Consider the following 27,876-nt stretch of genomic DNA (forward strand, 5'->3'; position numbering starts at 1 on the left):
ATGGTAGAAAAATATCTAAAAAACCATTCAGTTACGTTATTCTATAGTTTCGAAATTACAATTTTTTTAAAGCCGAATTTGTTTTATTGACAGTAAAATGTATTATTGCATATAGCAAGAATTACTGAATAAGTCCAACTCTGTTAAGACAGATAAAAATAGTTATGGGGCGATTTTTTGACGTAAGTGAAATGGGCATGTTGCGACGAAATTTTATAGTTTATCGAAAACATGTATTAAAATTGTTCAGGGTTTTTTTAATGGCTTGGAAATTTACTGAAATATTATGTGATTCATAAATTTGTTGATTAGATCAAGACTACTAGAAGCTTTTCGATTTGTATAATTAAAGTGGGATTGATTGGTTTTATAATAATTTCTTATCTTAATTTTTGGCGATTCTTTGACTTATTTATTCAAGATACATTTTAGACTTCTGTGAACCGAAGAGTCAGAACAATGCTCGACAGATACCAGTTAAAATTAAAAAATATATTTTAAGGAAAGATTAAAATAACGTAAAAGTAATTGTAAACTTATTTCTTACTAAGAACATTTTTGAATGGAGGTTTTTTTCGAAAAAAATAAATCGAAATACCGTTTTTTTTTTCTTTGCAAAACCAAGTTTAGATCTGAACTCTATGAAGAAGCTGGGGAACTCCATAAATATCAGTGTAACCTTCCTGATGGCGATTTGTTCCACTGTGCTGCCCCGTATTCCGTTGGTTACTACATAGTATCTCTCTTTTTTGCGACGATCGGAGGTGGGAGGTGGGGGTGTTATTGTTGGGGGGGCGTTGGTTGGGCTGAACTGTGCTGGCGAATTTCGTAGTTGCCGTTCGCCGTTCGTCGTTTCGACTTGATTTAGTTTAGTTTAGTTTATTTAGTGCAGGGATGCGAGGTGGAGCGCAAGGGGGCGGGGATCCCCCCACCCGCGCACAAGACCCACTCACATTCTCACATTTCTTGAGTGAGTTTGGCCTGTCTTATTTTTTTTGGAGCCCGTGAAGAGCGAAGAGCTCAAAGTAAGTGAGCACTGGATTACAGATCACACGTACTACACAGGTGTGTGTATACCACACAAATAAAACCATCGGTGGGCAGTTTAAGGAGGTGGGACAATTACTTAATACCGCGTTCGATAACCAAGCAGTTCTGGGCTTTAACGCTCCGGTTTTTTTTTAGGTTTTGATAAATTTGCATGTCATTCGCTTGGCAAAAGCGCTCCTTCCACTTTCTCTCACTCTTTCTCTGGGATAACGGTACTCATCTGGAAAATCGGGAAGAGAAGGAAGGCTTAAGCTCGGCCTTAAGCTGGAAATTGCCGAAAACGACGGGAAGGCGAAAAATAAACAGAAATAGCGGTTAGCGGGCAGCGACGTCGGCCGCGGCGCCGACGCCGGCAGAGACTGGAAACAGACATGAGCTTGGAGCGTAGCGATCCATTTAAATCAGAACGGTTACGGGAATCGCGAATCGAGAAGCGACGGAGCGACGTCACCGCCGCCGTCACCGTTAACAAAAAGTGTCAACCGACTGCTGGCAGCGCTTCAATTCAGCGTGCGCCGCTTAACGGTAACGGTCCTGCGACGCGATCGCACAGTCTTTCCTTCCAGTATTTCGCGATTTTTTTCTTTTCCACCTGTCCAACCGTCCAACAACAAACAAAGAACTTAACGAACGCTAAAAGTTCTCCTGAGTGTTTTTTTTTTCATCCATTTTTGATCGTGGGTATCCTGAGAGTGAACCAAAAACAAGAGAAAAGGATCGGAATAGTGAAACGAAACGAAACGAAAGGATCAAATCAGTGGAGCAGAACAAGAAGGATTTCGGTGGTGCAAAAATTTGTTTATTTGCGAAAAAAAAAAATGAATTTAAAATCAGTGCACTTGTCAACAACAGACGTGGATCACTGAAGTGCAGACATTATCGCCATCCCCTCCGATCCATGTTGTTGTCATTATTTTCTGGTGTTGTTTTCGTGGTCACCTTGTATTTGTACGGTGTTATCTGAGTGGGCCACGAAGAAAGTACGAGGGCGATTCGACGGCCGGACAGGGAATTGCACGCCCCGGAATCGAAACGATTACGTAGTGCACAGGTTAGAGTTCCTCTGGGTCCAATCTGGACGATCAGATTCAGATTCGCATGTGCGCTCCACTTCAGACGCGCTGTCTATATGGCTGAATACACTAGGGATAAAAGCTAACCTCCTAGGAGAAACAGAAGAAAATATTTTGAAACCCGAAAGGCTCCCAATTCATTCATAAACCCCCTACGATTTGAAAAATAAACTTGTAAAACCCTTGTACAAGTTTACCCATAGAGTCCTTTCCTCGACGCTTAATCACACAGGCATTGTTTTTGGCAAAAAAAAAAAAAAAATACAATAAACCACACAGTTTTTTTTCTTTTACAATTTCTTTTTATTAATATTTTCAAAGATTTTTTTTTTCGAGAAATAACCTTATGTTAAGTAAACAAAATTTAATGTATTCCTGAGTTTTAAAATATATTTAACCAAAATGTAAAGACAGATGGCAACTTCGATAGAGTTTTTTTTCGAGTGCTTGTGCATAATCCGGTAAATCAATTTGTGCCGCACCTTCTTACTGTATCTGTAGTATGAATGCATTTAATTAACGAAATTGTTTCACTGTGCAAGAGTGTTTGCTTAACTGTTGTTGCCATATGCAAAACGATCACTTACACACGCACCGAACATACCGTTAGCTAGTCAGCCTGTTATCGATCAGTTTATTGGCAGAGGGCTCAAGAAGTCTTGCGATTGCACTAGGCTTATTGGCCAACTTCATCCATCATTGGGCATTTGGTTATAAGCAAATATGGCCCAACAATTGATCCCCTCAGTTCGTCAATCACTAAGTTGGTAACTCAGTTAGCGGGTGGTGGATACCATCCAATCATCAATACATGTGACTGACAGACTTACAGTGGAACCTCCATTAATGCAGAGCGTTAAGGAACTCTGTGTTTATTTAAAGCCTATGTATGACAACACTACATCATGATTTTAAAAAAATAAGGTTGTTAAAATTTAAAATTTGAAATTATTATGTTAAAGGTACAACTTTACATAACTAAAGTCAAGTCATTTATCAGGTTTAAAGAGTTGGACTGCAAAAAATGCAACTATGTATGTTACAATTATAAAATATTATTTTACGGTCAACAGCATGTAATCTCAACACAGTTTTAAATATTCAACCATTAATGGTATTAAAGTTTCTTAAATTATTTGTGAAAAAGAAATGTTAAAAGGTGCTTGTGCATTAGTTTTGAATATTTTGAAACAAGCTTAAATCTTATTTCCTAAAATAGTTTTAGCCCGTTTTTTTTTTTTTTTGTAATTTAAGTTTAACTGTAGTCATTAATTGTCGTGTATAACTCTGGGCTCTGAGGTAGTCTTATCACAAGAAGGAAAACCAGAAGCAGCAACTAAAGCACAAGACGATGACGAGTCTGACGGAGGAAACGAGACATTGATAGATCGCAATTCAATTAATCATCTTGCCGCCCCGGCTTGTAAAACAATGTCATCATTAGCACCCAATAGCCTCATCAGTAAACCGTTGGCCCGCCTGGTATTTCCACCCAGATTTTTTAGATTCCGGCTCTTCGGGGCACAATGCCTGCTATTCTTGTTCCTTATTTTCCCCCCTGAGATTTTCGTCATCCATTTCGACCGCCTTCCGACGAATAAAAAAAAAAGCACGGCTTTTGACGCTTGACGACTTTTGCGATTATTTACTAAACGTGTTCATTTTGCAGTTGCTGCTATTTATTATTGATTATACGACTATTTAGCGTTGGTATATGTAAATATTTTGTTATTTATTAATTTTGTTCCACATAATATACATACATACGTACGTACGTACATATCTACGGCGAGTGTATAAGAGCCAAGTTTCCCCCCCCCCCCCCAATTCTGCACGTAACACGGATCTCTGGGGTCAGCTCCATTGGGATGCACGTGCAGATCAACTGATCGTGCCGATCGTGCTGATCATCCAGTGATCCCTCGGAGATTTTCCCAAACGCCCCCAATCTCCATGAACTGGAGCCGTTGGGTTATCAATTAGTAAACGCTTTTATTGCCATATTAAATGTTCTGTTGTCTACTCCACTTGACGTCAAACATTGACTTAATTCATTTACATGATCATCGAATGTTTATCGTTGTTGTAGTTATTGCTGTTGTTGTCATTTGTGATTTGGGTTCGACTTTGGGTTCGGCTTGATAAAGAGTGGGTCCATTTTATGGGTTTACGATGGGTGTGGGGCGTGGGTGGCCGCGAAATTTTCACAGATCTGTTAAAAGTTTAAGGAAACCACTTGGGTCTTGAGACTATTTTCTTTTCTCATCAAAATTAATATTGATCATTGAACGTTCGATCTGTGTGCTCCTATTTTTTATTGTAAACATACAATTATAAATCCTTAAATTCAAAACTTCCTAAATGACGATTCAACTTTACTGATTTTGCCAGCATTATTGCCCTGATAATTAGTAATTTCCGCAAACTTTTTTGGTAGAAATTTCCACTCGAAAAGAATTCCAGGGGGCAAGCCCAAAAAAAGCGTTAAAAAGATCGTTTGGCAACACACAGCGTCATCGAAATGTTTGTTCGGAATAAATAAATACATAAAAAAGGAAACACAATAAATGAAAAGACTTCCATTGAACGGCGTCATCGCCAGCCAGTCAGTGCTCGAGGAACGCGCCCACTAGACGATTTTTTTATTGTTAACAAATTATTGTAGTCGTTGTTGTGGTCGTATTAGTTGTTGTAGTTGCTATAGGGGCTATGCCCCCCCCCCCCCCCCCCCAAAAAAAAGTGCAAAATGGATGGAAAAAACAAGACTACTCCATAGATAATTTAATAGAAATTATACAGTAAGAACGATAATAATAATTAAAGCTGTTGCAGAACCAAAGCTCCGGAGAATCGTTATCAGCGATCACTTGACTTGAACAACGGGAATAAACAATTCGAATTGTCCCAATGTAATCAAGCGTGTAATGAGAAGACTTTACCGATACGATGCGATAGGAAAGTGGCGTTGAAAATAGAACCGTGCTGGTTCCGCAGCCAACTGAAGAGAATTAGTCGATTCACGTGAATTGGCGGGGGATTCCACGCGCGTAAAGTCCACACGAACTACCCCAACATGAACTCATTAGGGCGACCGACCATGCAGCCAACTTTATCTTTATGATATTGTAAGAACCACAAATCTGCAGGACCGATGACTTAAGCACCCCTAAACGTTTATCTTTATGATGATATTATAGGAACTTTCACCATCAATAGTCCATTAGCAACCAATCAGTTGACTGACTAATGCTTCATGATTTTGTAAGATCTTTAGCCATTGTACATGAATTTAATTTACTGCCTAAGCGATATATAATCAAGGGCTTTCATTATAGACATTAAGTATTACCAAGGGGTGACTAAAACTCCGCACAGTTTATCTTTATGGTGTGGCAAGAACTCTAATCATTAGCTAATGACTACATTTCTCGCCAAACGTTTGACACCTGATCAGAGTTTTGTTTTTGGAACTGGGGCTTGTCAACTTGTTGTGTTTTGCATTCGCGATCGCTAATTGGCAGCCAAGTGCGGTACATTGCGAGTCGGTTGACACCCACAGCAGCCCCCTTAACCCTGGCCCCCTGATCCCCAGACGGTCGCACACACACACACACTATATTTTGCAGATAAGAGTCCCAAGACGCGACCGGGAAATGGGGTAGGGGGTATACGTTTTTGGACTGCTGGGAGGGCAACGTCTGCGGTGGTCGCTAATCGTTAGCGGACTACTTTGCACCGCGAGAAATCGTGGAAAATTAGCGGTAATGCCCTGGTCCGCCCGGCGATATGATTAGAAGTGTCAATAGATGTAAGCCGGAGCGATGACGACGCCGTCGAAGCTTTGGCAAACTCCTCAGCGGACTACTCCAGCGATGACGATCGCCGGCGAAGGAGACCGCATTTGATTGAAGAGCGCGTGCTTTTTGCAAAGGAAATTCGCACAAGAATAAACCAAACACACCGAAAGGTGTGGTGCTCTTTACCCGATTGGGGATACGAGTAGGTTTACCAAAAATAGATTTTAAAATAACTCAAGTCAACAAAGTAAGAGTTAGGGAGTATTGTCAACAATATTGAACTTCCATTTATATTTTAAAATAACTCAAATCAACATTATGAAAAGATAGTTGGTATTGTCAACAATATTGAACTTCCTTTTAGACGAAACACTTTTGAATTAATAGAATGTTTGTAATTGTATATTTGGTTGAACAAGAATCAGTTAGAAAAGAATTAACCTTCTAAAATCAAAAGAGGGGATTGATCGGTAGGGGGTATGGTCATATGGGTCTTACTTTATTTTAGACATAAAAACCTCAACCGATAGATCGAAAAAGTCTAAAGCAACAGTAAGCCAAACAAAGGGGGTTTCTTCTAAATTCGCAAGAGACTATACAAAAAACCCTATAAAAAAATATTTTGTACAGATTTTATTAGAAAATGCACCTTCGATAACAAAAATATATGTAGGTACTTGCATTTCTTTAGCTATTACTTTCTTTAAAAAACATATTTACCAATAAAAGTCACTGTTAATTGAAAAATATGAGTTAGGGAATGCCTTAATATGCCTAATACCATGAATGAATGTTACCAAGAAACGCATAAGACCCGTAACTTAAGCGGAGGGCATGAGACCGTGTAGTCCGGTATCTGCTCTCCCCTATCGTGCACATATAGACAACAACTAGAGCGACTGGCCAGCACTTGAGCAATCGCAATCAAGCTTCGATTAGCAGCGATACAACCATAAATAACGACAGACAACAAGAGCGGAGCGATCCCACCGAATCCGAATCCCCAAAACACTGATCTGCCATCGATTTCGGTACTGAATGCGATTCCCAATCCCATTCCGATTCCTTCGTCCTAAACCGAACCAAATTTGCCGGGACTCTGGAAACTTTAGCTACTATTTTTTCAGGTAGTGCGACACCCCGACGAGCATGTCGCCAAATCGATGGATCCTGCTGCTCGTCTTCTACATATCCTACCTGATGTTCGGAGCTGCGATCTATTACCACATTGAGCACGGCGAGGAGAAGATATCGCGCACCGAGGTGCGCAAGGAGCAAATCGCAATCAACGGTGGGTGAGCTTCCAAAGAAAAATATTTTAAAAATTACCTTCGATAGTCATAATTAGTCGCGTGATCCGGATCGATCCACGGCGGGTCGGCATGTGATCCCGCCACGAACCCAACTAAATAGTCGCCCACGACTTCGCTAGAATGTCGAGACCCATGTCGGATCGGTTGATACGTTGACACCCACTTGTTGAGGTTCCTCAGCTCATGGCTCGCGGTCTCGGACATAAAATTTTAGTTAAAGTTAAGCTCTTGAATTCCATGAACTCAAAAGAAAACGCTTTCGTTAGAATGATGTTTGCAAAGATTTCTATATGAGAACTCGAATTTTGCAAACTTTAAATGCTCTTGAAGAAAATGGGATTTCTAGATGTTAATCAATTAAAAAAACTCATATAATTATTATACATATTGGAAACTGGGTATTTGCATAATTATAATTATATTTGAAAGTATTTTTGGAAACTCAGTTTCAGTATTTTCAAGCAGTACAATTTGAGCAAGCCAACTAGATAAAAAAAATAGGTTTAAAAATCCCCTTACCCAAAAGTTAACATATATAAAGCGGTTTTATATTTTTTGGCAAAACGTGCGTAAATGTAGGAGGAAAGTGTGAGGTTTACGACTCAACAGGGCTGTTTGCCTCATAGACAACGCGACCTCTATATTCAGCCACATATATCTCACAGTGTGAGAGCGATTATATCTACGCTAAATCGAGCCGCAGTCTCAGATGTATTTATTTTAATGCCTCTTCAATTGCAATAAATCCGAATTTAAATAGCACATAAAATGTGTTAATTATGCAAATAAATAACCCATAAACGCTCTAATTAGTAACCATCGACCCAAGACGTGTGTGGATCGTAACGGATTGAATCAGAGGCTTACCTGATACACGATTCACGATACACGATCACGGGCCGAGGAAAAAGCTTAATTTTAGATTGTAGGTCACTCGCATAAGTGTAACGCACAGTCGAGGGTTCGATCAGCAATCGCGCACTTGGAAGGATATGTGTTAGGCCCCATTGAGCCCTCAGCTAATGCCTCGAAATCCACGATTGGACACCGCACTTGTCATGTCAATATTTGTATGCATGTGTAAGCAGGCAAAGCCACTGGACAAAGTCACCTTAATCACTCCCGACTTCGGAAAACGTTAGAAAACAAAAGAAAACACTTCAATTGGTTAAAATAGTTGGACAATCGGCTATGACCACAACCAAATGCCGATGACTTTCAGGTGTCCACAAACATGGTGAGATTACGCTAGAGCTATTGACACCCGATAAGGTGACCGGGCCAAATGACAATGCCAAGAGGGATCTCCCATAAGAATTTGCAGCTAAGTGATTAGTCTGTGATCGGAAGTTTAGGGATTGTTACTTCGGTTTAAAAATCCCTGTTAAAACCTTTTCGAAGACAGGTTCTTCTTCTATTCTTAAATACAGTTCAAATAATACGCAAATTTGTGCATCTAGTGCAATCGGTCTCACAGTATAACAGCTCAAGTTCAAGTGAACTAAAGTAATTTACTAGCTGACAGCGATTACAAATTTAAGCTACGTGGATCTTTATTTTCGCAAAGACATGCCAAATGATATTTCAATCCCTGATCTATTTTTACTGCACGAGTAAACATCAGAACAGGACGTGAGAATTAGGGATTTCAAAAATATAGAATGGGATATTAACTAGAGGGTTTCGGAATGATTTATTATTTTACTCGTTAATGAAAAATGTATATAACTAGGTAGGTAATTTATACATGGGGTACGAAACATGTTACCTTAGGTCAAAGGGAACAAGGTCCCAAACGATCCTCGAAATGCCATGCATGACTGACCTCGACCTTGGATGGTTTGATGACTGGGCACTCCGATTGCACTGCCTGCTGATTTGCAGCCTCGCTGTCGGCTTTAATTAAATTAATTTATCAATTTGTTTGCCACAAACTTTTCCGGCCCGCACTCAATCACCGAGATAATCAGAGTAAACGCCCTGAAATCCACCGCTAGAGAGGCAGCGAGTCGAGAGGACTTACAAGAATTCGAGATAATGATCGACTTCTATGAACAAATTGCCGGCAATCAAGATCCCCAGTGGGACCAACAAAGGCGATTAAATTGTAACCGCTTGTGCCCGTCACTCGTCCCACTATATGGCTGATATATATAGTGCTATACGGTTGATGTTGTGGCTGTTAATCTCTGAATTGCCCCCAATTGCGTCCCGTTGTGATCAGAGATCAGACATCAGAGGGATGAGAAGAGATGACACCGGCGACTCAGCTTCACTGCAAGTCCCTTTGTTGGATTGAATGGGCATTTGCCGCCGGAGTCCGGACGCATTTATTGAATTATGCAATTCGTTAAAAGATTACCCAGGGGCCTCAAATTGGTTGGCATTTGCACAAGGCTCAGGGTTTATTAAATGATTGCCGAGCAGAGTTCTCGACTCGAGTCTAATGAACTTGGCCATAAAGGTTAGACAGCCGATAGTCATGAACATCTCAAACTGACGTAGCAGCCAAGTGTTTGTACTTGTTTTGGCTTTGATAAGAGAAAGCTGGAGGATCACCGGTGGCTAGAGAGCATTCGATCTGGTTAGAACAGTTCTATCCCCTCAGTTAATCGCTAGACACTCGAGTTGATGGATTAATCAATGAACCTAATAGCCATTCAATAGAATGGTCATACAACGGAATAGGCATTCGGGGATCGTCAATAACTAATAGATTACAACCAAACTTGATAATCCCTAGCTATTTTCAGATTGTGCAATCATTTCATCTATTATTAATTTTGTTATATCACAATCGATAGATAAGCTTGTACTTAAAAAAAAAAATGAAAATATATATAAATAGTTTCATAAGTCCTTATAGATTTCCTAAAGTTTCAAGCTGAGCAGAAAATCAGAATTTGAAGAACAGCCATTTTATGTTTATTCGTCTGTCAGTCTCAATGCGTTCAATTGATTGTGTAGGCTTCCCTAAGATTGAATTTCATTAATTTATTTCGAGAAGTCAATTCCCATCAAAGCTTTACATTTCTGACCTACAACAAGATCGTCTTAAGCGTTCTTTCCGGCCACGATCACAATTAATTTGCTTGATAAACATCTCACATTGTGAATGACGGGGTCGTTCATCCAGCGCATTTCAATTAACCGAAACAAGATCGTCTGGGTCAGGTCATGATCGTGATGGTGATTGTTTATTGCTATCAATTCACAGAGAAAAACGCAAATAGCTTTAGTCAGTTTGTGTTTTTTGACAATTTAAATTTAGTTTTTCAGTATTGTTCAAGTGTATTAAGACTCTTACAAGAGATATGTCAGATTACAGATAATGCATAATATATTGAACCAAAAGCGTGCCAATCTGGTAAGGAAATGTGAACTTAGTTCCAAGTGGAATTCAAAATTAAGGGCTCCTTGATAAGTCAGTTACGTTTTGAAATTCCATAATATTATATGAAACATTGGAATAAAACCAACTATTCGTTACCACCCTTGGAATGTCGTCTTCATGTATGCCGTCTTGAAATATAACTCATAATGGAACTGAAGAATATAGTGTTTACATTTTTCGGGGTACTAAAAAAAACGTTTAGATGATTGTCTAATAGTATCCGATAGAAATAACGATAAGAGGATTTTTTGTTATTTGAACTATAATTTTATAGTATTTTAATTTAAGCCTCTGATAATTTCTGTGTCACACCTGAAAACCATCGCATTATTTTTCTGTGTTTGCAAAATTGCTGAAATCGAATTGTTTATGTGTAAAATATAGCACGCCGGGGAAAATTGGGGTTTAAGCCAGTGACGATCAGTGATCTCTGAAAACGTAACGGTTTTCCCCGTTATGAAAGGAAATCCATTCGGATTCCGGCCTCTTTTATGCCCATTGTTCTGCAGCGGAAAACGGAAGGTTAGCAGGCGGTCGCACATTTGCATCCGGATCGGATTCGGTTGGACACGTGAACCACAATGGGGAGCAGTTAAAATTAATTTGATTTCACGCTCGATCGGGCATGAAAGTTCACTATGCTGATCCACTTCTCTTATTTATTTCTGCAGAATATCTTCTGGAGGAGCTGGGCGACAAGAACGCGAGCACTCAGAACGAGATTCTCGAGAGGATTTCGAATTATTGTGGAAAGCCCGTAACGAATCCGCCGGCTCATGATGATACCCCCTACACGTGGACCTTCTACCACGCCTTCTTTTTCGCCTTCACCGTCTGTTCGACGGTGGGCTATGGCAACATATCGCCAACCACCTTCGCCGGACGGATGATCATGATTGTGTACTCGGTGATTGGAATCCCCGTCAACGGAATCCTCTTTGCCGGCCTGGGCGAGTATTTCGGTCGTACGGTAAGTTGACTACTTAAAAAGCATCTTTTTACTTCTTTGACACAATTTTTAGGAAAAGCAATAGGAAAAGCATATCTCTTGTTTTTAAAAAGAAAAGCAGAAAACTTTGCAAATCTTTTGGCTTTCTAAGATCGACCATTAATATTTTAAATTTAAATTTTTTACTAGTTTGTATTAGTAATAAGTAATAATACACGGCTATGCTAAGTATAAGTGTTTTAACTTATAAGTTTTACCTGCATAAACTGAAATCGATAGAGAATTTAAATATTTGGAAATCATATAATATGATATATAAAATATATAATATATTTAAAGCCTATTCTTAAATTTTTATGTAAATAAGTTTTATTTTCAACGAGTTTTACCCCATACTTTTTGCACCTTAAAAATCGAAATTGTTCCTTTCCAGTTCGAAGCGATTTACAGGCGATACAAAAAGTACAAGATGTCGACGGATATGCACTATGTGCCACCTCAGCTGGGACTGATTACCACGGTGGTGATTGCCCTGATACCGGGCATAGCCCTGTTTCTGTTGCTGCCCTCGTGGGTGTTCACCTACTTTGAGGACTGGCCCTATTCCATCTCGCTGTACTACAGCTATGTGACCACGACCACGATAGGATTTGGTGACTTTGTGCCCACCTTTGGGCCCAATCAGGTGAGTTTTTAGAGTCCGTAGAACTAGTTATCCGGCCCATATCACTAAGCCGGGATTCCTTTGCAGCCTCGTGAGTTTGGCGGCTGGTTTGTGGTCTATCAGATCTTCGTGATCGTGTGGTTCATCTTCTCCCTGGGCTACCTGGTCATGATCATGACTTTTATAACCCGGTAAGTGAAGTGGGCTGCATCAAAAACCATCGCATGTCCTCGGCTGACTTTCGTTTTGTGTCCTTTTGCATGACCTAACCCAATTTGTCTTTCTCTGTATCTCTGGCTTCATATAAAAACACACATTTAACATTCGACATTCGGCATGAACAGGGGTCTGCAGAGCAAGAAGTTGGCGTATCTGGAGCAGCAGTTGTCCTCCAATCTGAAGGCCACTCAAAACCGCATCTGGACAGGTGTCACCAAGGATGTGGGCTACCTGAGGCGAATGCTCAACGAGCTCTACATCCTCAAAGTGAAGGTAAACGACTCTCATCATTCACGGAAAACTCACGAATGGGCTAGCACTCAATATTTACAAATCTCAAATCTGTTACAGATAGCACTATTTAATCTAAATTTAGTTAACTGTCTTGAACTTCATTAACCTGGGAATTTTTAAACAAGTCTTGATATAAATCAAACTAACATCAAGTTATCATTGTTACAAATAGCAATAAATTTAAAGAATTTGGAAAAACCCTTGGCGGTAAACAAAGCAAATATAGAATTTAAAAGGCAACTTTTAAGCAAAAACTGCAAATTTGAAAACTATCACTCCAGAATCGCTTTCGCGATTCTATGTTCTTTAGATAGGGCCACTATATTTACATACACATAAATTGATTTACTATCTAACTGGATTTTACTTATGCTAATATTTAAATCCAAGTTTTCCGCGTTAATAACACTAACATTTTTTAAAACTATCCCTTACGTTTTTTTCAACCAAAAGATTTTTTACTTGAAAAGCGAGGATAACAGTATTAAACGAAATTTAAAACTTGGGAAATTTACATAAAGTTATATTTATAAGATCTAACTGGGCTTATTCGAAAGTTGTTGTAATATTGAACATAAAAATCTATTATTGATGTAAATATGCACTTTTGTCTAGACGTGCACCATTAAAGGGCCAACTAACCTAAATGGGAACATCGTTTGTCCTAATGCATTTATTTTTCCGAGGTAATTCCCTTGGGAACACCATGTACCAATGTTTAATATTAGTCCTTGTACTTGTCTGACTAAGCGGTATCCACTTATTTACATTTGTTCCTATTAGCCAATATTATTAAACTTATACCAGAATCTGAAATAGCCGATGTTCTCTGTTTTAGTTTTGTGGAAAGAGAAATAGAAAGAGGTCGAAGAATAAGGCTAAGACTGAGCAGAAAAAGAAGAGCAGCAGAAGTAAGTAATTATTAGAGAACTATTGCAAACCGATTTCGATATTTTATATAGACAGTGTTAGCCCAGCTCAGATCGACAGACAGAAGAACCCACAAATAAATATATTAACACTAATGCAAACTATTTTCTTTTACATGTCCAACATCAAACACAACTCTACACTCCATTGACTTTGAATGCTTCTTGACAACTGGAAACTAAACTTTTAATTCAATTTTAAATAATTTCGACTATGATTATCGAACGATTTCTAAACTGACGACGAACTAATGCCGACATTGTGGAAATACCCTATTAACATATATAGCCCGTGTACACCGACCTAGATATTGCCTACACCCTGCCCCGTTCCGCCTCGTGTCCTGATCTGAGCATGTACCGGATGGAGCCGGCCCCCATTCCCAGCCGGAAGAGGGCCTTCTCCGTGTGCGCGGACCTGGCTGCCGCCCAAAGGGATGCCGGCATGATGGTGCACGCCAGCTCCGACACGGAGCTGAGCAAACTGGATCGCGAGAAGACGTTCGAGACGGCGGAGGCATACCGCCAGACCACCGATCTGCTGGCCAAGGTGGTCAGTGCTCTGGCCACGGTGAAGCCACCGCCGGCGGCGGAGCAAGAGGATGCGGCCCTGTACGGTGGCTATCATGGCTTCTCCGACTCCCAGATCCTGGCCAGCGAATGGTCGTTCTCGACGGTGAACGAGTTCACAACACCGCGACGACCTCGTGCCCGAGCCTGCTCCGATTTCAATCTGGGAGCTCCGCACTGGCAGAGCGAGCGACCACTGCGCTCCAGCCACAACGAATGGACGTGGAGCGGCGACAACCAGCAGATCCAGGAGGCCTTCAATCAGCGCTACATGCGGTCCAACGGCCAGGCCAACTCGACCATGGTCCATCTGGAGCCGGATGCGCTGGAGGAGCAGCTGAAGAAGCCATCGCCAGCGGGCGGTCGCGTCAAGAAGTTCTCCATGCCGGACGGCCTGCGCCGCCTGTTTCCGTTCCAGAGGAAGCGGCCGTCGCAGGATCTGGAGCGCAAGTTGTCGGTGGTGTCGGTGCCCGAGGGCGTCATTTCGCAGCAGGCCCGATCTCCGCTGGAATACTACAGCAACACGGTCACGGCGGCCTCCAGTCAGTTCTATCTGCGGAACGGTCGTGGTCCGCCACCACCTTTCGCATCCAATGGCAGTTTGGCCAGCGGCGGGCTGACCAATCTGGGCTTCCAGCTGGAGGATGGGGCCACGCCGCCATCGGGATTGGGCGGAGCTGGAGCTGGAGCAGGAGCAGGATCGGGAGGAGCCTATCAACGCAGGCTGGCGGCCGGAAAGCGACGACGCGAGAGCATCTACACCCAGAATCCGGCGCCATCCGCCCGCCGGGGTAGCATGTATCCGCCCACCGCCCAAGCTTTGGCCCAGATGCAGATGCGACGCGGCAGCCTGGCCACCAGTGGCTCCGGATCGGCGGCCATGGCGGCGGTGGCCGCGCGACGAGGCAGCCTCTTCCCGGCCACCGCCTCGCCATCCTCGTTGGTCTCCGCGTCCTCGGCCCCGCGTCGCAGCAGCATATTCTCGGTGACCTCCGACAAGGACATGAACGTGCTGGAGCAGACCACAATTGCGGATCTGATCCGTGCCCTAGAGGTGGTCCACACCCATGCCGTGCTGGACGAACAGCAACAGGCGGCGGCAGAGGGAGGAGCTGCCTCAAGGAAGGGTAGCCGGAAGCAGCGCAAGCTGGGCAATGCGGGATTGGATCCGCCGCAGCTGCCACCCATCCTGTCACTCTTTGCCGGCGATCAGACGAGAAGTTTGCAGGCGGCGGCTGCCAATCGGTTGTATGCCCGTCGCTCCACCATTGTGGGCATATCGCCTACGGGAGGAGCGGCTAGATCTCTTTTGGAGCCACCGCCCAGCTATACCGAAAGAGCAGGAAGTCAGGGTCACAGTCAGAGTCAGAGTCAGCCGAGTGCTGGAAATGCCGTTCCCGTTTCCGTTTCCGGTCCATCGAATGCCCCAAGTTCCGGGCAGAGCAAGTTCCGTCGTCGCTTCAGCGTTCGTCCGACGGCTCTGCAGATTCCACCTGGACAGGCGCCACCGCCAGGTGCCAACTTGTCGGAGCAGTCCTCGCTGCAGCGACGCCTCTCGCTCCGTCCATCGCCACTGGCCCGCGAACTGTCGCCCACTTCACCACCTGGTGCAATCGCCTCGACAGCGGGAAGCTGGTATCGAGGAGTCAGGTGGAGGAGGAGGAGGAGGAGGAGGAGGTGGAGCCGCAGGAGGCACATCCGCCCAACGGCTGCTGCCACTGCCCGCCGGCACAAGGCCCAGCACCAGCAGCACCCATTCGCCGCTCTCGAGGATCGTGCAGATATCGCAGGCGCAACGCAAAAGCAGCATGCCCAGCACAGCAGCGGGATCGGGTGGTGGCCCCACCGGATCCACTGGCGAGAAGTAGTTAGTAAGGCGTAATCCATATGCTGTATTGCCAACTCGTATATGTCCATGTCCAAGGGGGCAATGGTTTGTTACCCACTTAGTCGATAAGGCTGCCAAAAGTCCCTTAGTTGTTATAGCTAATATTATCCGTTATCTATTTACAAATATCCAGTTATCCTAGTGTTATGTATTTTTTAGAACTATCTCTCTCTATTGTTATCCTGTATCTGTATGCATATCCTAATCTATATGAAGAATATATATGTATTGCTCTATGTTTGTTGCTAAGAAGGAGCTTATATGAACAAAACAATTCACATGCTTTCAAGCATTCAATTGAGACCGACAAAGGATCTCGATTCGTATGTAACCTTTCCACCGATCATTTCACATGCTGTTATACAATAAAGATAATCTGCAAAAGTATTGACCGTCTTTTGAGTTGTTAGTAGATTTAAAAAAAAAATGTGACATGCTTGTTTAATAATAAAACTTACTAATAGCAATACAATTTCTAATATTTTGGATGAGGAATATAAATATTAAAACATTGTAAAATCATTTTTATAACCAGTCTCGGTTTTAACAAGTTGAAACCTATTCAAAATTTATTTTCAACATCTCCCGCTTTGTTATATGTTTCCGAAAAACCTAAATCCGTTGTAGAAAGATAACAAACGAGTTTGAAACGCGCGCTCAATTAGTGCCGCATATCGATAGTTGCGGCATTGCGAACAATCGATATTTCTGGTATTTGCAGTTTGCCGGCCAAGGTCACACTGTTCCCGGATTGTTTTTGTTGCTGCGCTCTATAAAGTACTGGATATTTCCATATTTTGCTCATTTTTGTTGTTCCCGCAAGCGAATTTGTCGAGTTTGCAGCTTTCCAAATCAATTCCCCATCGGTTTGTGAACGACATTGACAACGACGCAGTTGTGATTGGGCAATGTTATTGCTTTTGTGACCCATCGAGGAACAACAAAAACAATCAGCCAAAATGCAGCGCCTGCACTTTGCACTGCAACTGGCAGTTCTGGTCGCCCTGGGATTCGCACAGGTGTCCACCGAGGAGGTCAACATCGTCCACTATCAGCCGGAGCAAGTGCATCTGGCCTTCGGAGGTGAGTGCTTCGATTTTGGCGTTATGTAAAATACCTGTACAGTTGCATTCGTATGTTCCACACCGAAAGAAACACGGTAGTGGGTTCAATGTTTCTTTATAAATTATATTACACATTTCCATATAATAATAATGTTGAATCATTAGTTCTACATTTGTTCAGATAAGATGGTTAAAGCGTAGGGCTTCATGCAAGCCCAAGTTCAAATACCACTTACTTATAAAAATATAAAATTGACATTTTAAACATACATTTCTATTTGAAATGCTGCTATATAGTATATGAAAACCCCGTATATATCTGTGTAATACGACGATACGAGTGCGCAATTGCCGGGGCGTTTATCGTGTGATATCAGTAGTATTTGCCCCTCGATCCCACCCAGATTAACTGCCTGCATTAACAAGCTTTCGAGTCAGCTCATCTTTTCTTATGATTGCAAATGCATTTACAATTTATAATCCAAATGGTTATGTTATCATTTTCGATCGGAAACTTTCTTCTATAAACATAGTAATAACAAAAAATGGCTTAAAAATCGATACAATTTTACCAAAGCTGTACTTTTTATAGGCATTTCTAAATTCTATAAACATTTAACAAACTGAATTAATTCCCATTTATTGAATTTGAAGAATTTTATGATTATTATTTTATTTTTTTCATTAAGTTAATTATTTTGTTATCTTCGAAAATGCCAAAAAAGGAAGTAGAGCAGAGGAAGTAGAACATTATTCCCAAAACAAGTGCATTATCAGTTATAAAATTGCTCAGCATCTTCAGCTTTTCTAACATTTCCATATATCTATACAATTGTAAAACTCATTAATACTAGTTTCTGAGGACAACAATTTGTGTGGCTTGTTAAGAGCCAAGAATTTCCCAATAAAAGATTAGATGTTGGTTACATTAACAAAGATTAGTGTAGTAAATACATTTTTTAGATTTGTAATTGACTAAATTAAGAATTTTGAGATCAAAAGTATCAGATAAGTTTTGGTTAATGGCCAATTATCTGTGATCATTTGTAAATGATCATTATGAATAAATTCGACAAACCTGATAAAAAGGGAAAAAGATAAACAACGTTGTATATATTTTTTGTGTAATTTATTTACAAAAAAAGTTAAATTTTTAAATGCATATATGATTGAGTTAACCTTAAACTTGATCGTTATGTGATGTGATTGTCGAACAAATAAAGTCGTATTTTGGTGACTCCCCCAAAAATAGCTTTAATCCCCTTTATCTGGTGCAGCTATATTGTACGATAAGGTGGACATTGGCAAACGTATGTACATAGAAACCCTGAAATGCATTCGGAAGGCAAGCAAATTGAAATCCAGAACCGAGTCATAGACTTTGGCTCCCTGTGGGGCCCCATTACCGATAAGGGTGAAGATCGTCATGTGTGCTTTGTGTTCTAGTTTTTCTGGGGAGGCGATAAGAAACAAAAACAAAAGAGCTTCGCAGCAAAACAAATAATAAATAGAGTATTCTACAATAACATTTGGTCGTTAATGAATCCCCGACCCTGCTCCCTTTACAGAATAAAAACCAATTTAGGAGAAATGAAATAACACATTACATTTGTTTTTGTAAAAACAAATTCAACTAAATGAGTAAGATGAGAGTGCAAACTGCAGATCGTTTTCAGTTTGACTAATATTAATATTATTTATATTCGAAAAACTCACATAAAAATGTATTTAAGTATCTCCTTTGGATTGAAAATCTTTAAAAACATCACATTACAGATTGATCGGTGAAATCAATCAACATTTGTGCCAAGTTGACTAAAATTCTAATTGGAAACAGGGCGGTTGTTTGTTTTCCTTTTATTTGAATCGCATCACATCTTTGGCCCAACGAAATTGCTCAAGTTTGTTTTTCTTTTCCGCTCCCTCGTTCCCCGATATCCGCTCTGATCTGGACCAGAACGCACCGATAGCGAGATAGTCGTCACTTGGTCCACGCGCAGCCTGCCGCCGGATTCGGAAGTTAGTGCGGCCAGCGTGGTGGAGTACGGTCAGCTTGTGGCCGGACAGGCCAGGCTCACCCAACACGCCAGTGGCACGGCCACCAAGTTCGTGGACGGCGGCCGCAAGCAGGCCACGCAGTTCATCCACAGGGTATGACAGAAAACCTAACCGAAATCAGTGGGTCGATATAGTGTGGGATGGTGATTTCTTCAGGTCTTCAAACAGTATATCCGGCTCGAAGGACCCTTTTTTTTGTATGCGAAAGGGATGTAGACAAAGGTTTGGCTCAATATTTATTTTTGTCTATTAGGAAACTATGCTCCTCAAATTAAAACATAACTCTATAAACTTGATAGGTAGTTCTTACGTTTATTTATTTACCAAAGTTTTTTTTTTTTTTGTTATACAAAACATCAACAGATCAATTTCAGTTTGCCTGTAAATCTAAGCATTTTCTTTGCTTGTTTTAAATTAAATACGTTTAAGTTATTTAATCCAAAAAAGGTTAATTCTTAGCTAAATTGTAAGACAATAGTTAGTCTAAAGATAAAGTTATTGAGTTTACAAAATATAATGTTTTAATAATATTATTAAAATCTGCAATACAATTATGCTCAATAAATAGAGATAGAGGGAATAAAACATACTAAGTAGGTATGTCTGGCCGTTATCGTTTTTATATTTGTTTATTTGGCAAGCAAATCTAGAGGTTAATCAGTTTATTTCCTATAAAACAAAACTTAAATGGTTAATCGTTCATTGAACCTTAGATTGGACAGAGAATCGGAATAGTACATTAGTTTTGTGAGTTTAAACATACTCGTATAATGCTTAAAAACACCAAAAACCAACACAACATAATCGACCCACTTCGAAATCGGTTTAGGAAGATCCGAGAGAGAGAAACTCAAAGTTTACTTCGCTTAGGTGACGCTTAGCAATCTGGAGCCGAACGCCACGTATGCCTACCATTGCGGCAGTGCCTTTGGCTGGTCGGCGATCTTCCAGTTCCGCACGGTGCCCTCCGCCTCGGTCGACTGGTCTCCATCGCTGGCCATCTATGGGGATATGGGCAACGAGAATGCCCAATCCCTGGCCCGATTGCAGGAGGAGACGCAGCGCGGCATGTACGATGCCATCATCCATGTGGGTGACTTCGCCTACGACATGAACTCGAACAATGCACGCGTGGGGGATGAGTTTATGCGACAGATCGAGACGGTGGCCGCCTATCTGCCATATATGGTGGTGCCCGGCAATCATGAGGAAAAGTTGTGAGTAGGAGGAGGAGAGTAGTTCCCAGGAGCAGGCTCTAATCGTTCGTGTTGCAGCAACTTCTCGAACTATCGCGCCCGCTTCAGCATGCCAGGCGGCACGGAGAACTTGTTCTACAGCTTCGACCTGGGACCCGTTCACTTCGTGGGCATCAGCACGGAGGTCTACTACTTCCTCAACTATGGCCTAAAGCCGCTGGTCTTTCAGTTCGAATGGCTGCGCGAGGACCTGGCCAAGGCCAATCTGCCAGAGAATCGGAGCAAGCGTCCGTGGATCATCATCTACGGCCACCGGCCCATGTATTGCAGCAACGAGAACGACAACGACTGCACCCACTCGGAGACCCTCACCCGGGTGGGCTGGCCCTTTGTCCACATGTTCGGATTGGAGCCGCTGCTCTACGAGTTCGGCGTGGACGTGGCCATCTGGGCGCACGAGCACTCCTACGAGCGACTCTGGCCCATTTACGACTACGAGGTGCGCAATGGAACGCTGAAGGAATCGCCTTACGAGGATCCACGTGCCCCTGTGCACATTGTCACCGGATCAGCCGGCTGCAAGGAGGGACGGGAGCCCTTCAAGGGCAAGATACCCGAGTGGAGTGCGTTTCATAGCCAGGATTATGGTTACACGCGGCTCAGGGCCCACAATCGCACCCACCTGCACTTCGAACAGGTGTCGGACGATCAGGACGGGGCCATCATCGATGACTTTTGGTTGGTGAAATCCAAACACGGCAGCTATCAGAATTGAGGATTCGCCCGTCCAATCGAACTGAGATGATCTTACCCGAACCAATCCAATCCAAGCTAGAGGAGTCTTCAGGCATCACACGCAGCAATAGCAACTGGCAGTATTAGTAGCGCAAATTCGTCTCAACCTGATTCGATCACAAACTGTAGCAATAAGCGTGGCAGCACATTCCTTATCCAATAACATATATCAGCCCCAGCCCGGAACAAACTACACTTTTTACTTAGCCAATTTTACCATCTCAGCATTTACACATTAACCATGCGCTTTTAAGTGCATTTATCTTGAAGTTGCACACCTAGCTAGTGTACCTTGATTTTATACTTAGTCTCTTATCTGCTTTGTGTGTAACTTCGAGTTTTACAACTGGTACTCGGGTGTCAATATATGTCTAGATATATTGTCAATATCATCAGCCACTTGAGCAGTTTTAGGGCTTTTAAAAACAAACCTAGCCATTTTGTATAGTTACCTGGCTTTTTTGCCAAAAAAACAAGAAGTGTCTCACTTCTAAAAGTGAAAAATCATATATTTCACTAGAATTATTCTCATAAAAGCATAAATACACATAAAAGTACAATTTTAACATCTTGTCGACTACTGACTTAGCCATTTTATAATTTGCTATTTAAGCTCAGGTATATCGCCGGTAAAGCTCATTTTTTAATTTTTTCTTTTAAATATCTTATGTTTTGCTCGTATAACATAAATATTATTATTTGGTTTTTGGGAATATTTCTGTGAATGAAAATATCGCTTTTCCACCGCTCACTTTCCCAAAAACTACGTCAAATCCAAGTACCGGGTGTATTAATAGTCCAGGCAATCCGACTATTTACTCATTGTTGTTTATATACTTAGTATCTTCACAATAAAGGCTTGAACTATCAAATATTTTTGTTGAATGGTGTACGACAGATATAGTCAACTTTTTGGGGAACTTACAAGTAAACGTTGACTCTTTCAGTTTCAATGAAAAAGTGCTTCGATTACCAATTTTCGCAATACTTTGTTTATGTCGTCCCAGCAGTAATACATTTTTTAATTGCTGACGATATTTATTTTGGTTTATTGGATCGTTGTGGGCTCAGATTTTTTTTTTTTTGTCAAGAACTGAGTACGTGACATTCGAAGTGTTGAACCTCATGTTAATCAGTGTGCTCCTGCAGAAACCGTGCTCGATATTGTCGTCACCTGGAATACGCGCGACAACACCAACGAATCGATCTGCGAGTTCGGCATCGATGGACTGCAGCAAAGGGCAAAGGCGGCGCAGATGCCCACGAAATTCGTGGACGGCGGAGCCAAAAAGGCCACCCAATACATCCATCGTGTGAGTAAATCCCGCACTAAGAGTTCCGATCGAAACCCCTCAACCTATGACCACTAGCCTCAAGATGTTAGTCTGATGACTGTATTACAGTTGAATAATTTATTTTACTACTTTTACTGTTGTGTTTAAAACTAAATCAGACTAGTAATCCATAATTTCTTTGACTCTTGACGGATTCTAAATGTGTTACCTTTTTTTTGTAAATATTTCTATCAATTAAATATCAAGCATTGATAGTAATATGTATTTCAATGTTGCCATTTTTTATATGTCCAAACAAATAGTATCGCGAATTTATGTACTAAAATGAATCATCAATAAGGCAAACATATAGAAATATTAGAAAAAGGCGGTGGTAGAGACTCATAAGGAGGCTTTCCTTGGAACACAATCGACACGTTCAACATCCAACCTGACTTTATCCGATCGCAGGTGACGCTGTCGCACCTGAAGCCCAACACCACCTACCTGTACCACTGCGGCAGTGAGCTGGGCTGGTCCGCCACCTATTGGTTCCGGACGCGTTTCGACCACGGCGACTGGTCGCCCTCGCTGGCCATCTACGGGGACATGGGAGTGGTCAATGCGGCATCCCTTCCTGCGCTGCAGCGTGAAACGCAACGTGGCCTGTACGACGCCATCATCCATGTGGGAGACTTCGCCTACGACATGGACTCGCAGAACGGGGAGGTGGGCGATGAGTTCATGCGCCAGGTGGAGACCATAGCCGCCTACGTTCCCTATATGGTGTGCGTGGGCAATCACGAGGAGAAGTAGTAAGTGGCCGACCAAACGTTGGGCGCCATTTTATGGTATGGAACAATTATCCAGAAATTCGTCTTTTATTTGAAAATATTTCTGAAATCTTTTTGTTTAAAGTATTTTTTAGAATTCTTTTTAAGAAATCATTTCTAAAGCATGATTTTCTTATTCGTGACTTTTTGAATATTTATTGGGATTAACATAACCCATTTTACGGCAAGTCACTTATAATTTACTTGATTAATAATTTTTGCACTTGATCAGTTCTTTGCTTGAGACTTAAATCCAAACTTGACTTCGAGTTGGGAAAAAAATTCTAATCAAAACAAAATTTTTTCGTTAGGCCTTAAAACTTTTAATCTTTTTAAAATTAGTCATATAACCCATAAAATTATATTTGACGCTAAACATTAGATTTTCACTAATATTTGATAATGCAAAGACAATGTTCCAAATTTAAGAGAGAACTTCGGCGATTCTGCATGGTGACCAGCTAGTCTAATACTAGGACTTTCTCCTTCGATCCCACAGCAACTTCTCGCACTACATAAATCGGTTCAGCATGCCGGGTGGATCGGATAACATGTTCTATAGCTTTGACCTGGGTCCGGTGCACTTCATCGGTTTCAGCACGGAGGTCTACTACTTCACCCAGTTCGGGCTCAAGCAGATCGTGATGCAGTACGACTGGCTGGAGCGGGACTTGATTGAGGCCAACAAACCGGAGAACCGGCAGAAGCGCCCATGGATCATCACGTACGGCCATCGGCCCATGTACTGCAGCAATGACAACGGAGACGATTGTGCCAATCACGAGACCATTGTGCGCAAGGGACTGCCCATGCTGGACTTCTTCGGACTGGAGCCGCTCTTCTATCAGTACGGCGTGGACGTGGAACTGTGGGCCCACGAGCACTGCTACGAGCGCATGTGGCCCATGTACAACTATACGGTGCTAAACGGATCACTGGCCGAGCCGTATGTGAATCCGGGTGCCCCCATACACATCATTTCGGGGGCTGCCGGCAACCACGAGGGCAGGGAGCCGTTCTTCAAGCGCATGCCTCCGTGGAGCGCCTTTCACAGCCAGGACTTTGGCTATCTCCGGCTGAAGGCCCACAACCGCACGCATCTGTACTTCGAGCAGGTGTCCGATGACAAGAAGGGCGAGGTCATCGATCGCTTCTGGGTGATCAAGGACAAGCATGGCCCATACGATCCCATTCCCAGCTCGGATCTCAACTGAAATTTCAGTGTTATATATTCCTGCAGTATTTATTTATACTCAAATCGGGCACAACTACGTATGACGTCTCTCACATTTGCAGTAAGCGGACCAAAATAACACCGTCCTGTATTAAAAGTACTTAGCGGACGCCATATATCTTTTAAAATTACATATGACTATATTATACATACTCTTACCAAATGTAATCGCAATATACAAATAAACCACCGACGAGTGAGAATGATTATGACAATGTTGTGTTTTTTATTTCACAGGCGACTTACTTTTCAACTAAAATAGGGTTGCGACATTTGATAGAAAAATAATTTTAGTAGTCAAATTTAATTGAACTTTAACATAAACAAAAAGTATTGTTATGTTTTCATAAATTTTAAGGATCACGCAATAATAATAAAAACACTTATCGGTTGTTCATGTTGATTTTTGTGGTTTAAGGTATAAAAGCAATAAAAACTATTTCATTAGGAATTCAAGACTCGGAAGTTTGGGCACAGGATTCCTATAAATCGCTGGTCTTCTTTATTCAATATATTTCTCTTTTAGAGGAGTATCTATCGTGCCTTTTTTCTATTCCATTTTATAATATACATATATTTAATATGATATTTTTGGTCTTTAAACAATTCATTCTATATTTGTTTAAATAAATATGTGTTTGAAGTCTGTGTTATAAAACCACACATTCCAAAAATCTTTATATGTAAAAATGTAACCCTTTTTGATCCCTGCTATTTTAAGAATAAATTCGTTGTATGTTATAATCCCAGTTGGTAAATTTCGTTATAGACAACCTGCGTGACATTGTGGTGACCTGGTCGACGCGTGGCTCCCCGAATGCCTCGGTGGTTAACTTTGGCCGGAACTATCTCACCGACAAGCTGACCACGGTGAACGGCACCTGGCAGCGATTCGTGGACGGCGGAAAGAAGGCTCGCACCCAGTTCATCCACAATGTGGAGCTGAAGGATCTGGAGCCGGACACCCGGTACGAGTACAGCTGCGGCAGTCCGCTGGGCTGGTCGACGGTGTTCAGCTTCAAAACGCCACCGGCGGGCGAGAAGTGGTCACCATCGTTGGCCATTTTCGGGGACATGGGCAACGAGAATGCCCAGTCGATGGGTCGCCTTCAGCAGGACACGGAGCGCGGCATGTACGACGCCATCATCCATGTGGGTGACTTTGCCTACGACATGGACACCTCGAATGCGGCCGTGGGCGATGCCTTTATGCGCCAAATCGAGTCGGTGGCTGCCTATGTGCCCTACATGGTCTGTCCAGGCAATCACGAGGAGAAGTAGTGAGTAATAAATTCTTAAGGTATCACCTAAGGTATCCAGTTGCAGGGCAAAATTTTGGCTATTTTCGAGAATTTTTTTGTACGGAAACTTTTGGTATTTTTAATTTTTGAGAAACTAAGCTAAAAAAAGATGTGACTTTGTAAATTCCTTTTTCTAGTTCTCTTTATCGGTGATCAAAATTGTTGAGACACTGGATCATCGAAAAAAAAGGTCAATAGGTTTAGTGAAATAACCCCATAAACGTGTCTTTAATCGAAGAATTTATAAAAATATGAATTTTTAACATTATGTTTAACAATCAACATGTTTTTTTCCAATTTTTAACATAATTTTTTAAACAAAAAAAATCAAACAATTAATAGCTACATTTTAAGGTTTAAATAAGCCTATCAAATTTTAAAAAGAAAGTTTAAAAGTGTCACTCATTGATTTTTTTTCCTTCAATATCTTTATCAATTTTGTTTGAATGGACTTAAAATTTTAGCGACGTATAATTTAAATATTTATCTTAAAAAAAAAAAAAATGTTGTGTTATAAATTTGTAACTCTTTAAAATTTCTAACCTTTTGTCGCACAGCAACTTCTCCAACTATCGCGCCCGTTTCAACATGCCCGGCGATACGGACAGCCTGTGGTACAGCTTTAATTTGGGACCCGTGCACTTCGTCTCCTTCTCCACGGAGGTCTACTACTTCCTCGGCTATGGATTCAAGCTGCTGACCAAGCAGTTCGAGTGGCTGGAACGCGACCTGGCCGAGGCCAATCTGCCGGAGAATCGTGCCAAGCGACCGTGGATCATTACGTACGGCCATCGACCGATGTACTGCAGTGACGACAAGGAGTACGATTGCAATGCCGACTTGGAAACGTACATTCGCCAGGGTCTGCCCATGCTGAAGTGGTTCGGCCTGGAGGATCTGTTCTTCAAGCATGGCGTCGATGTGGAGATCTTTGCGCACGAGCATTTCTACACTCGCCTGTGGCCAATTTACAACTTCAAGGTGTACAATGGCAGTGCCGAAGCGCCGTACACGAATCCCAAGGCACCCATTCAGATCATCACCGGTTCCGCCGGCTGCAGTGAGGAGCGCGAACCCTTTTCACACGCTCTGCCCGCTTGGAACGCCTTCCACAGCAACGTAAGTCAATCAACTGTCACAAGCATGATAGCTTTGGCTACCCAGATTGGTGATTAGATAAACTATTAGTCACAGAAGTCATGTAATATTAAAACTAAATAAGTTTGTAGGACCATATGCAAGTGTTCGACCAGAGACTCTTATATAAATACAGATTTCTAAAGCATGACTTCTTGATATCAATAGGGCAATATCAATATCATTTAAACAAATAATTATCATTTCAAATGACCCAATATGGCCTTCACTTTCACAGTTACTATTCGATTATGATTCTAAAATAAGTCATATGTGAATCCGCGTATTCTTTAGTTTTAACTAGTGTTTGCTTCACAAATAACTAAGTTATAAACATAAATCGCCTAAGTATTTATACAATATTTTGGCTTTAACTAAACTACGTATATATTTCTTTTGCATTTTTTTTTAATATTTAATTGAAATTAATTATAATGTTTAAATTTAAGACAATCTTAGCAGATTTGCAGGCCGTTTTATTCCATCCTTAACCTTCAGTTGTCTAAGCTGGAATTTGTATAGCCTAATTGGGAGTTAGACGATATTAATTAGGTTCTTACTTCCACAGGACTATGGCTACACCCGCTTGAAGGCACACAATGGCACCCATCTTCACTTCGAGCAGGTGTCCGATGACCAAGACGGCGCCATCGTGGACTCCTTCTGGGTGATCAAGGACAAGCATGGCTCCTACCCGCCTCCATCCCAATGAGATTTTAATCCGTTCTACTTAAATGTGACTTAGGTTTTTTTTGTATGATTTTTTTTATAGCATCTTTTAATAAAAATAAAGTTAGAAAAAATATCGAAGGCAAAAAAAAAAAATAAATTCAACTAGCTTAGA

At 41.6% G+C, this 27,876-nt stretch overlaps 2 protein-coding genes across 12 annotated transcripts; both read left to right on the plus strand.

Annotated features, from left to right (window-relative positions):
- The first annotated feature begins 812 nt into the window (after window positions 1-812).
- Window positions 813-16,527, plus strand: LOC128260946 (open rectifier potassium channel protein 1). 9 transcript variants are annotated; one of them, XM_052994308.1, is made up of 8 exons: window positions 813-1,113; window positions 1,186-1,727; window positions 7,052-7,211; window positions 11,299-11,597; window positions 12,010-12,261; window positions 12,328-12,431; window positions 13,592-13,664; window positions 13,972-16,527. In XM_052994308.1, the coding sequence occupies exons 2-8, from the start codon at window positions 1,422-1,424 to the stop codon at window positions 16,132-16,134; spliced, it is 3,357 nt and encodes a 1,118-aa protein (XP_052850268.1). In that variant the 5' UTR covers window positions 813-1,113; window positions 1,186-1,421; the 3' UTR covers window positions 16,135-16,527. The 9 variants fall into 9 exon arrangements, with proteins under 9 accessions (XP_052850268.1, XP_052850269.1, XP_052850276.1 ...); XM_052994309.1 differs by lacking the exon at window positions 13,592-13,664 and adding an exon at window positions 12,585-12,732 and having other exon boundaries at window positions 814-1,113; window positions 7,048-7,211; XM_052994316.1 differs by lacking the exon at window positions 13,592-13,664 and adding an exon at window positions 12,585-12,732 and having other exon boundaries at window positions 814-1,113; window positions 7,052-7,215.
- A 253-nt stretch (window positions 16,528-16,780) lies between these two features.
- On the plus strand, window positions 16,781-27,854 carry LOC128260960 (acid phosphatase type 7). Of its 3 annotated transcripts, none has more exons than XM_052994336.1 (4): window positions 16,781-17,223; window positions 19,162-19,355; window positions 20,133-20,479; window positions 20,537-21,327. In XM_052994336.1, exons 1-4 carry the CDS (start codon window positions 17,100-17,102, stop codon window positions 21,231-21,233), a joined length of 1,362 nt encoding a protein of 453 aa, XP_052850296.1. In that variant the 5' UTR covers window positions 16,781-17,099; the 3' UTR covers window positions 21,234-21,327. The 3 variants fall into 3 exon arrangements, with proteins under 3 accessions (XP_052850296.1, XP_052850297.1, XP_052850298.1); XM_052994337.1 differs by lacking the exons at window positions 19,162-19,355; window positions 20,133-20,479; window positions 20,537-21,327 and adding exons at window positions 22,403-22,566; window positions 22,999-23,342; window positions 23,860-24,781 and having other exon boundaries at window positions 16,846-17,223; XM_052994338.1 differs by lacking the exons at window positions 19,162-19,355; window positions 20,133-20,479; window positions 20,537-21,327 and adding exons at window positions 25,364-25,874; window positions 26,453-27,014; window positions 27,601-27,854 and having other exon boundaries at window positions 16,853-17,223.
- Window positions 27,855-27,876: the final 22 nt, after the last annotated feature.

The sequence above is a fragment of the Drosophila gunungcola genome (assembly GCF_025200985.1).
Source record: "Drosophila gunungcola strain Sukarami chromosome X unlocalized genomic scaffold, Dgunungcola_SK_2 000046F, whole genome shotgun sequence".
NCBI lineage: Eukaryota > Metazoa > Arthropoda > Insecta > Diptera > Drosophilidae > Drosophila > Drosophila gunungcola.

Coding starts and splice junctions, on each gene's coding strand:
- LOC128260960 (XM_052994336.1), top strand. CDS start 17,100: ATGCAGCGCCTGCACTTTGCACTGCAACTGGCAGTTCTGGTCGCCCTG. Junction 17,224..19,161: donor AGTGCATCTGGCCTTCGGAG/GTGAGTGCTTCG, acceptor GATCTGGACCAG/AACGCACCGATAGCGAGATA. Junction 20,480..20,536: donor GGCAATCATGAGGAAAAGTT/GTGAGTAGGAGG, acceptor TTCGTGTTGCAG/CAACTTCTCGAACTATCGCG.
- LOC128260946 (XM_052994307.1), top strand. CDS start 1,422: ATGAGCTTGGAGCGTAGCGATCCATTTAAATCAGAACGGTTACGGGAA. Junction 1,728..7,051: donor TTTTTCATCCATTTTTGATC/GTGGGTATCCTG, acceptor TTTTTCAGGTAG/TGCGACACCCCGACGAGCAT. Junction 11,598..12,009: donor GCGAGTATTTCGGTCGTACG/GTAAGTTGACTA, acceptor GTTCCTTTCCAG/TTCGAAGCGATTTACAGGCG.